The following is an 11169-nucleotide window of genomic DNA, read 5'->3' as shown; positions in this document are numbered from 1 at the left end:
AAATCTGGGCTGACAAGTAAGCCGCCAAGCTTCGCTGGACGCCTCCAAACCAGCAGCATCATTTGCATACACAGAAAAAAACATGTAGAGAGAAATAATCACACTATTATATTCAGAATATATATATGGTGGTGCAGTGGCGCTCCATATAGCAAAGAAATTAGAAATCTCGCGTTGTCGTTCCCGCCAGCCGACCTGCTGCCGACTACACACAACTATCAGAGCTGGCAAAAAAAGAGGTAGAAAAAGAAAGAGCCTTGTGCAGCGCTGGCTCCGCCCAGAGCTGTCCACGCGCCAGCAGAGCAGAGGGACGTGGCCGCGAGCGGCGCACGGCCGGCCCGGGTCAGTCAACCCGGCGCCGCAGCCCGGGCCCACGCGCAGCGAGAGGTGGCCGCGCCCCAGCAGCAGTCCTGATGAGCCGAGCGGCGAGACAAGAGAGGAGAGGAGAGTCGGAGCCGCCCACGACAAACCCGCTCTCGAAAATCTCCTGCCCGAACCCACACCAAAAACCAAATCACGCCACCTTAAACTCCTCCCCGTAAAACCAATCGCCTCCCCACCGTCGCGTGCGTTAATCCGCCGGATCCCAACCCCGCGTGCGTGCGTGCGTTCGTTCATTAGCCCAGACACGGGAAAAGGAAGGCAGGCGAGGTCAAGAGAGAGAAGACCGTCAGACCATTCGGCCGGCGGCTCGGCGGCGGCAGCGGCGGCGGCGCGCGGAGCAGTAGCACCAGCGGAGGGGGATCAGCGAGCCGGAGCGCCTCAAACCCCTCCCCGACCAGCCCAGGTGAGCCGGCTCGACGGATTCCTCGCCCCCTAGTTCTCTCTCTGTGTTTTTTTCCCCTTCTCTCCCGCGGATCTTCCCCGGCGTTTCTTCGACGGGCGGCGGCCCCGCCGTCGGTTTCCGGGGCGTGCGGCCTCCCGCGCCGCGGTTGCTTCCTCCCGCACGCGCGGCGGGCAGGGGGTGGTTTGGGGCAGCGGTCAAACGGCGATTCTGGTGGGCGGACCACGGGTCAAACTCCGGGATCGAGTGGTTGGCCTGCGCAATTTCGGTCCAGGCCAAACACTTGCACGCTCGATTTAGTTTTCTTATTACTCTTACTTCGTAGGTAGAGCAAATCGACAGCAGAGCCTTATTAAGAAAACTAGCAAGGAATCAATAATAGAAGGGTCCGATTCGTGGGCGTGTTTCGATCCGACGTTGCCTTTTCGTAGATTCCGCCATATGCTCTCTTCTTAGTGATGGATGGATACTAGCGGAAAAGGTGCGTCGCCAACTCGGTGGGGGCGCTTTTGGTTATATGGCCTTGATACTACCGGAAAAAGTACGCACGGTTAGTTATTAGGTGGCTTTCTGGCTGGATGTTGGAGTGAGATGCAAGCTGATTTTGTTGCCCCGTACCAGGTGGCTGTCACCAGTTTAGCTGCTTTCTGTGGTTGATGGCTGATAAGGTCCACTCCAGTTGGATTTAGGTGATTCAAAGCTGATTGATGGCATGGTTTACTTGTTGGGTGCATGCTACAGCTGGGTAAATTGGAATTGAATGTGTACAAGTTTTATGTTATTCAGCTCGTATTTGAGTGTAAAACATGTACAGAATAAATATGCATCGCCAAATACTGAGTTGTACAAAAGCAGCTTAATCAGACGGGATTATAATCTAATAAGTGCCCCTGTGATGTAATTCTTACTCCCTGATGCTATATGGCTTGTCTTCGTGTTCTCGATCACACTACTGAATTGAATATATCCTTGCTTGCACAAGTAACAGGCATTTAGGATGGTTGATAACAAGAGTGATGGGTCTGAAGGGGTCAAGTTCAACACATCGCACCTGATGCAAACAACCGAAGAGGTTGCAAGAGCATTTATTGCTGCTACTTCAGCTGCCACTGTGCAACCAACACGGCCATCTGTCGTCTATTCGTCTGGGGAAGAGAGTGGCAGCCCAATGCAGAAGCTGCAGCAGCAATTCTCGAAGATCATGAAAGGGTTTTCAAATTCACCCGAAGTGTCTGGACCATACAATCCAGAGGTTCTCACGACACACAAGCGGCAGTGGTCGAGGTTCCAGCAGAAGTCATTGGTATGTATGACACTACCAATGTTCAATTCATGTCTACCTATTATGCTCTACTTGGTGTGGGATATGCTCTGCTGATTAACTAAGGTGCTTAGCCAGAGCTGTAATGTTAATGATTGATGTGATACCTGGCTTCTTTTCAAACTAATAGGTATAAGTTCAACCAAACCATGTCAATTTTCTGTAGTTGTTCAGTGACTCAAAGTGTCTTTGTCTACAGCTACTGTTTAAGCATAATACTCGTGTTTGCAGTTCATCCTACTAATAGTATCTACTTGATTTTCTTCCACTAGTTTATGTAGGACATAGTCTATGTGTGGTCACGTGACACAATGCCATTTGTTTTGTTATCTATATTGCTCTAGTGTCCAGGCTACCTACTGGTTTTGGTGTCTATGACCGCCATTTACTTTAACTGTTTGTATTTGATATACTTTGATTAACACTGTTCTCTAGTATCTACATTCATGCAATGTTGCTTTGAAGGGTCATTATCAGAGAAAATTATATCCCATGTTTGATACAAGTGGAGTCTTGTCACTGATAGCTCTTAATTGGGCTCTTTTGGTTAGGAGCCTATCAAGTAGCGATTGATAAAATATTGCTAAATTACTTAAAACCTATGAAAAACTTTGTTGTGCCTTGGTTAGAGGTTTGGGTGTTTGACTTGTGAGCTGCAGGAGCTATTCTGCTGTTGGGATATTCATGTTAGTCATACTGTGAAGCAGTCTCATATTTCGATATCGAGGAGAAATTACCATTGTTCTGTTGGAAACCCTGAAATTGGGCTTGCTTAGTACTCCCTCCGTCCCAAAATAAATATCTCAACTTTGATGATGTGAGTACTAAAGTTGAGACACTTATTTTGGGATGGAGGGAGTACCTTCTACACAAGTGTACAAGTATTTATTGCACCTGCAGACACAATTTGTTTGCTTTTGGGGTTCTTTTGAAATCTGATTTAAGTGCTTTAGGTAAGTATGCAATGTAGGCTCTTGCTACTATTTGGCCGACTGCTTCCTGCTGAATTGGCCTAGCATTTTGAAACTAGTAGGACTGGTAATTGTGGCAAATGTTGAAGAGCATAGTGCCTCAAGTTCTTTTTTGTTGGAACAGGGTAATAGGTGCATCAAAGAACCATCACATCTTTTCGAGAGCATAGTGATTGTTGGGCTTCCTCCTCAGGCAGATATCCATGAGCTAGAAAACATTGCTCTAGGGAGAAATGATGATGATGCAAAGAAATCAAGACATATATTTGGCAACAACCACCACCAAGTTCATGCCGTATCAAATTTGGAACCTCAGGTTATCACTCACATCATCTATTGTTGCATGTTCTTATAAAATGGAGGTCCTATTGCTGCCTTTCTTAACGTGTCTGAACCCACAATTCCCTTGCTTTTCCCCCCAGAATATACCCTATGCTGATATTTTGTCTTGTCCTTAAGGTCCTTTTTGCATACCCCCCTGAGAGGTCTCTTCCGCTTAAGTACAAGGATATCGTCTCGTTCTGCCTTCCTGGAGGTGCACAGGTCTGCCACATTTGAACTACATAACCCTGATACTTAGCATTTCTGTATAATAAATGTTTGCGACGATTATACATTGAACTTCAATTTTACCAAGTTTTATGGTGCTACCCTGATACTTAGCATTTCTTTATAATAAAATGGTTGCGACGATTATACATTGAACTTTAATTTTACCAAGTTTTATGGTGCTTCCTGTATAGGTTATATTTTTTTACAGGGTTCACATATTGTTATGTCTGGTTCAGTTCATAATACTGTAACTTGCCACCTGGGTTACATTTCTAATTATAATGCAATAAAAAAAACGGCAATGCCCATGTGTAGGAAACAGAGTTAGGAGACATCGAAGACATCGAGAGAGAAGACCAAGAAGGAAAGTAAAATAAATAAATTAGTTAGCACTAGCATGTCCAGCCCCTGCTGAGTCACCAGCCTAGTTGTCTACGTCCATCATGCATGCAATACTGCAATAGCGTGATAAAAATCTCCTCAGGGGGTCCATTAGACAAAAGCCCGGGGTGTCAGTTTGACAGGTTTGAAATATATGGCTGGAGTAGACACACTCGGACACTCCTATGGGCAATGGACCAGGTGGTCATTTAGACTGTTTCGGACATACATTGACATGTCAGCGTTGCCAAGTAAATATGCAAGCAGAACAAGCAGTACCAGGAAATTTAGTAGATAAAAACAGTGAAACTAGAACTAGTCATTAAGGCAGTAGGCATAACAGGCATCTGATGGATATCTGGCCATTGCCCTCGCCATGCACACCCCATACGCCCCCCCTTTTTTTTTCTATGCTCCAATCCACTAATACAGTGTTGTCCCTCGTACAAAATTCTCGGAAATCTCAGAAATAGAATAACTGCTAAATTTTACGGCTGAGTATGGTCCATAATCCTAGTTTCATGCCCAAATTAGCTTCATGTTGTTAGTGTTTCCTCAATATTTGTGCAGAGCTTTATAAGAAGAGCATAGAAACACTTCTCACCAAATAATTTACCTATATTTACATTTGTTATAGGTTAATGCTGTTGAACGGACTCCTTCATTCAGCGAGCTGAACGAAATTCTCCTAGGGCAGGTGACTTTCTGAGCTGAGTTCATGTTTTATTCTTATAATATCTCACTAGCCGTGAAGTTTTACCTTCAACCTCATTGCAAATCTAGTCTATTTGGTGTTTTGATGTGAACCTTCCTTTTTATATTTTCTTCTTCAGGAACATCTAAAAGAAAGCAATCAATCTTTCGTCTTCCGTTTACAGGTATGTCTACATCTTTCTCTCTTACACCCTTCCACTGTACTGGGGCTCTGACATTGAGAGTTCGCAGGTTGCTGATGATCCTACATTGTATGGATGCTGTGTATTGGTGGAAGAGATTGTACAAAGACCATCAAAGCTAGTTTCGATGCTCTCGAATGAGAAACCTGTATTTCCACGCCGGAGTCGTTATGTAGTAACCACACCCCGGTGTTATTGCATCCTGTCTAGGCTGCCATTCTTTGAACTGCATTTTGGGGTGCTGCAGAGGTAGCGTTCAGTGCTTGCCATCATCTCTGGTTATCTTACTGTATTTGTAATATCTGAATTTCTCTTCAGTTTGAGTCTTTTGATTTGTCGATCTTTTTGAGGTGGTAGAAATGGAAACCTACTTAATCTGTAATTAATTTACAAATTACTTCTGTTTTTTCGTCTATAAATTATTTTTGCAAATTATTCATTCATATAATTTCCCAATATTCCTTATGTCTGAGCTTTATGTTGCATTGATGGCCTTACAGAATACAGATTCATTTTCTTCTTTTGGATCTATCAGTATAGTTTCACCCCTGCAACTAGTATATCCACTCCATATTTTGCACAGTACTTTGCTGTCCTCTAGGTACAGTACATAAAATTTTGCATTTGTATGAGTAAGGTATTAATGTTACATTCTGGAGATTTTGTGTTTTGTTTGATTTCTCTCGAGTCTTGTCAAACGTCTTGTATGGGTGTCTTTGATGATATCACACATTCAACATTGATGGTCTACCCTTTGTATGTGCCTGCCATAAGTGTCTGCCGTGTTTCTTATGCAGTATTCTTATGGAAGAACGACTTGAATGGCTCACGGATGGTGTTAGCATGCTAACCTCATTATCGCCTGAGGAGAACTGTGAGGATGATATGTGTGAAGGTTCCGAAATCGTAGGACAGGAACTGTATTTTGGTTGTACAACGGTAGAAAATTCCTTTGAACCAAGTGTGGAAGTTTCTCCAAAGCAGCTCTCTGACACGGACAGCAGTTCTGAGTGTAGGGAGAACCAACTGGAGTTCATCTCCCAAGAAGTCCAACAGGAAAGTGGTTCTCCTGTCAAAGAACAAAATGTTCTTGTAACAGGAACAGCTACTCAGTGTTATACTGCAGAAGAGTCTGACAATTCTGTTTCAGAAAATGCAGCGACTGATGTATCTGGAGTTAAGCTTGATGAGCCGGATTCCTTACCCATCATTCCGAATGAATCTGATACCAAGGAAAATTCTGATGTTCTTTCACATGAAGATGTGAATGATGGAGAACTTGATATCTTTGTCAATGATACTATCTTGCCGCTTATACGGTCTCGCCTTAGTGAAGGATCTGAATCATCGCCAAGGTATGGTTATGGTATCCTCCAAATCAATTAGCTTCCAGTAAAGCCTGTTATTTTCCTCAACACACAATCGGCCTTGCCTTAACCCCTAATGTTGCTGTGAATACTTTTAACATTATAGCTAGATAACCAATAAAGGTTGGCGGGAACTGTTGTGCTGCTCTCAGTTCTTATGCTTTTACCTCAGATTCTCTTGTCATGTCTGTTATTAACTGTTGACACATTATGAATGCGAAGAACGGTTGTTTGCAAACTATATTTTACGTGTGCATCAGTCCCTGATTAAAATAGTAAAACAGTTATTACCATTTTCTGCAGTTCCCAAGACTCTCCTTCTGAAAGCATAAATTTAAGAAATGATACACCCGACTTGGACTTGGAGGAGCCATCTTCCATTGGTCATGGAGACGTAGTCGGGCACAACAGTATATTGCGATGGGCTAAGGTTCTGTATGCATGAAATTATGCAATATTTTGCTCAGCTCCTCTCTGTGAATTTGTTGAGTAACTTGATGTTTTCTCCAGGCCAAAAAATATGGATCTCTACAAGTTGTCTGTCAGTACTACCAGTTGCAGTGTCCTGTCAGGGGTTCATCACTTAATTTTCATCCGTTGGAGCACCTGCACTCATTGAAGTTTCACCGGCCAGGTGAAACTGCTCTTCATCTTGCCGGGTCAACTATTGATCTTCGGTCACGTGATACAAGCTTAGAGGTGGCTGAGGTAATTTATGAGATAACGAGATGCATTGCCACATTATGCATTTAGCGCTGACCTACCTACATCTGTTATATTTAGTATCATAATCATAAATATAAGAACAATAATATGCAAGTGACATATCTATTCCCATTTCAGATGCGTAATGCACTCTTCGCTGAAGAGGAATCGACTGCTCTATCCACATGGGCTGTTGCAACAATATGTGGATGCCTCAGGTTGGAACATGTAAGTATCCCTGATTTATTCCCGATATGAAATGTTTCCTCTGCAGAACCTAGTTATTTCTTCTATCACTCTAGTTGCTTGAGACTGTCGTTGGTAAACCCACATCTAAACTTGCAAAATGTGAGAGCCCCCTGCCAAGAGTTTAATTATTTCTTGTTATAATCTTGAACCTTTTTCCACAATTATTTGCAAGTGTCTGGTTTGCATGTTCGATGTGCACATCTTTCGATGGATTTATAAACAGTTCTCAACCAAATTGTCAGTTATTTTGTAAAACTGCATCATCGGTTAGTTTTACTCTTAAGTACATGATGTAACCTTGCTACTGAAGAATCCCTTTTGTTCTTGAAAGAGGGCAACGTGGAATTTTAATTGGTTGCTGTAGTGCATGTAATGTATTATCCACTTCAAAGCATTCCTTTCTTGATCCTTGGCATCACTTGTTTTACACTGTACTGCCACACTTCATTGTTGTGAATGTTCCATGCCTTCATTTACTGCAATGGTTGATGTGTCATTCTACATGCTTGCGCTCTAGTTTTATCTGTCTTGTCACACAAACTAATTTTATCTGTAGTTACAAACTTTGAATTAATTTTGTTGACAGGTAATTACGCTTTTTGCTGCCGCACTCCTGGAGAAACAGATTGTTATTGTCTGTTCTAATTTGGTACTGGTCCAACCTTCATACATGTTTTGACATTCTTACTCGCACCTTTTGTGATGATATTGCATGCCAGTTAATCTGATAATTTTCTTGATCTGTGTGTTAGCTAACAATTTTCTGTTATGGCAAATAGAACAATCATACACGAGTTATTATTTAATAAAGAATATTGTTTTGATGACCAGGGAATGCTTTCAGCTTCAGTTTTATCCATAATACCTTTAATACGACCATACCAGTGGCAGAGTCTACTCATACCGGTACTTACATTTTGTTCCTCTGAGTGCTCAGATCTGAAGTTGATGGCTAGGCAAATGTATTCATGCTTACCTCTTGTGATCTCTGCATCATTTAATTCAGGTTTTGCCAAATGACATGCTGGATTTTCTGGATGCGCCTGTTCCATACATTGTGAGTTCCCAAGCTTATTGACATATTTTGGTTTGATTAAAGTAGAGAAAATCATGGAGAAACGGTAGATATATGTTTTTAGTCTTCACACTAAGGCTGATGGAAGGCAGTTAGGCCCAGTCCCTACAGAAAGGCAAGAAAATTGGGCTAAATTTACTGCCTGTCTGAAGTGATGGGATCTGTTCCGTCTATCCATTATCCAAGCAAGCCTGTAGCCAGGGAAGGATGATAAGGGAATATTTTTGGGGAATGGTATGGAAGGACAGATACATATCTCACATTGGGTGAACACCATATATGTAGATATTAGTCCATTTGATTGCGATTTGGCACATCGAGCACAATCTATTTGAAATAATTTTTTGTTGAGTTAATTTGAACTGTCTGGTCCACGACTAACGTCTATTGTTATGTTTAGGTTGGTGTGCAGAACAAAACACCTGATCTGCAATCTAGGCTAGCAAATGCTGTAATAATTGACACCAACAAGAATCAGGTACTTTCAATGTGTCTTGCCTTCTATTGACCTGTGATATTTTGTTACTTTCTGGAGACAAATTCTGTTCACTGCTGTGTATTGCCTGCATAGTACTTTCCTATTTCCTTTTACAAGTTTGCTGATTTGGAGACTTGGTACAGCATCAGTATCACTTGTAGTGTAATTTTTTAAAGCATCTAATGCTGTAGTATCATGGTTGATGATGTAAATAATGCGACAAGCTATTACTGATGGACGAAATTATGCTGGATGTAGATTAAGTCTGCTTCAGTCCCGCAACTTCCACAACAGAAAGAATTGCTTTCTGCGTTGCGGCCGTATCATTCAAGACTTGTGGGTGAAAGTTATCTCGCTAGGAAGCGCCCTGTCTATGAATGCACAGATGCCCAGGTTTGTTATAGTTTTTTTGTGCTGAAGTATAAGCATTTTATGTATCATGTGGATTTTCACTTCTGACATCATTCTAAACTTCTGAGCATACAGGTGGAAGCAGCCAAAGGTTTCTTAGCAGTGCTTAGATCCCACCTTGATTCTCTGTGCTCCAACTTAAGATCTCACACGATTACCAATGTGCAATCCAACAATGACAAGGTATGCTGTTGTTAAAATGTGTGGTCTGTGTATTCTTGTGTGCCTTTTTTGTTGTTGAACAAATTGTCTTGTGCCCCCAGTGTGTTACTAAACAGGATTTTATCAGCAGATATATACAAGTGCAGGATACTTGTTGCTAATTTTGAGTCTTTTTTTAATCATAAAAAGAAATACCAGTTGCCAACTGTAATCATGTGTAGAATATTTGTTGTTGACTTGAGTCTATTTTTTAACATAGAAACACCCCTAATTAGTGACTGTCTTTTGCTGCCTTTACACAGGTTTCCTTAATTTTAAGAGAGAGTTTCATTGGTTCTTTCCCGGCCCGAGATAGGCCTTTTATGAAGGTATTAATTTGCAACCTTCTCATTTTCATTCCTCTGATGTAGTTTGAGTGCCATATTTGGACAACGCTTCAAGGTCCTGATTCTCAGGTTGAACAATACTTAGAGGTCTTCTCTTTTTGGCTGAGTTTTTATATCCTTCGCAAGAAATGTTTTTGCCACTTTACATATGATAGGCATATGCGTGTTCAATGAGACATATACTGTGGCACAGACTAATATATGCAGTTCATTTGATTTTGTTTGACAGCTGTTTCTGGACACACAATTGTTCTCGGTACATACAGACCTAGTTCTCTCCTTTTATCAGAAGGACTGAGTCTCTCCCCTGACGATTTGACTGTGTCATCAGCGACATGATTTTTCCAAGGTACAAAATTAAATCTTGTTCTTCGTATTGTATAAATGTTGCGCATCACTTCTTCACCCTCTTGTAAAACAATAGTTACAAGCATTTATAACTTCAAACCTGTTAGCATTTGCCTTAGCCCTTGGGCACAGGAGCATAACTTTATTTGGTCTGTCGCTTTGGTTGTAGACCTTTTTTGCACCCTAAAAACACAAATCCTGTGTTATGTTGTCAATCAGGTGACAGAAAATTCGCCCATCAGCTTTATCGCTTTTCTAGCCCAACCATCTTTTACCAGCTTTATCATATGCCGTATATCCGCTTTTAAAAATAGTACCTTCAAATAACATCTGATGAATCCGTTTGCATCGCAGCCTTTCAACATTGAGCTCAACTGTACATACCGTCGGAGAAGCTGCCTTTTATAACATTGGCAGCTCATAGTGGACTAGAAGCTGCAAGGGACAACCCATATACTGTTGGCAAAGCTGTAGATGGTTGAGATCCAGGTAATGTTATACCAGAAAATGCCTGTTGGGCTGTTGTAAATTAGGTCTGCTTGCTGTGCTACATCAGAAGACTTTGTAGGCAGTAGTCGTTGCCACAAGGAACCTTCCTGGCTTGTTGTTCCTACAATGCAGTGCACTCCAAATGGTCCGTGTTCACTGCAAAATTGCTGGGCATGGGATATCAATGTTAGTTTTGCAGCTAGTTTGTATATGGGGAGGAAACTGGAAACATATACCCGTAATTTAAGCACAAACTAGAGTTACAACTGATGCAATGTCGAAGGACTATTTGTATCTCAATTTTGACGCGTGATATTATGTGTTGTACAGTTTGAAGTCATATCAAAGGACAGTCGTGACTGTTGTAAGACAGCGCACTTGGATTTAGAGTTTGCTATCAGTTTTGTAGAGATACCTACTTGTACGGAATTGGATATCAGTCTCAACTCCTGTAAGATGTCATCGTGTTTGGCCTTGTCTGTTCTAATGCCCCTTTCAAAGCCAGAAGGCCTAAGAAGTGTGTCGAGTCAGGTACACTGCCTAGCCTAAACGTACTATAGTTCGTTGGCTCCATCGAGAGACTGATTTGAATCC

The 11169-nt window shown here is 41.9% G+C and overlaps 1 protein-coding gene across 1 annotated transcript; it reads left to right on the top strand.

Moving 5' to 3' along the window:
* The first annotated feature begins 417 nt into the window (after positions 1-417).
* Positions 418-10962, top strand: LOC123401013. The gene is made up of 20 exons (XM_045094730.1): positions 418-787; positions 1773-2087; positions 3201-3392; positions 3536-3619; positions 4647-4706; positions 4843-4887; positions 4955-5154; positions 5703-6260; positions 6576-6702; positions 6783-6980; positions 7116-7205; positions 7813-7875; positions 8058-8132; positions 8233-8283; positions 8702-8779; positions 9038-9172; positions 9266-9373; positions 9655-9720; positions 9968-10087; positions 10441-10962. Exons 2-19 carry the CDS (start codon positions 1782-1784, stop codon positions 10034-10036), a joined length of 2505 nt encoding a protein of 834 aa, XP_044950665.1. The 5' UTR covers positions 418-787; positions 1773-1781; the 3' UTR covers positions 10037-10087; positions 10441-10962.
* The last annotated feature ends 207 nt before the right edge of the window (positions 10963-11169 follow it).

Source organism: Hordeum vulgare, chromosome 6H (genome assembly GCF_904849725.1).
Source record: "Hordeum vulgare subsp. vulgare chromosome 6H, MorexV3_pseudomolecules_assembly, whole genome shotgun sequence".
Taxonomy (NCBI): Eukaryota; Viridiplantae; Streptophyta; class Magnoliopsida; order Poales; family Poaceae; genus Hordeum; species Hordeum vulgare.
Note: the sequence above shows the minus strand (reverse complement) of the source record. Positions and strands in the feature narration are given on the sequence as shown.

Coding starts and splice junctions, on each gene's coding strand:
- LOC123401013 (XM_045094730.1), top strand. CDS start 1,782: ATGGTTGATAACAAGAGTGATGGGTCTGAAGGGGTCAAGTTCAACACA. Junction 4,707..4,842: donor ACGAAATTCTCCTAGGGCAG/GTGACTTTCTGA, acceptor TTTCTTCTTCAG/GAACATCTAAAAGAAAGCAA. Junction 5,155..5,702: donor CATTTTGGGGTGCTGCAGAG/GTAGCGTTCAGT, acceptor TTTCTTATGCAG/TATTCTTATGGAAGAACGAC.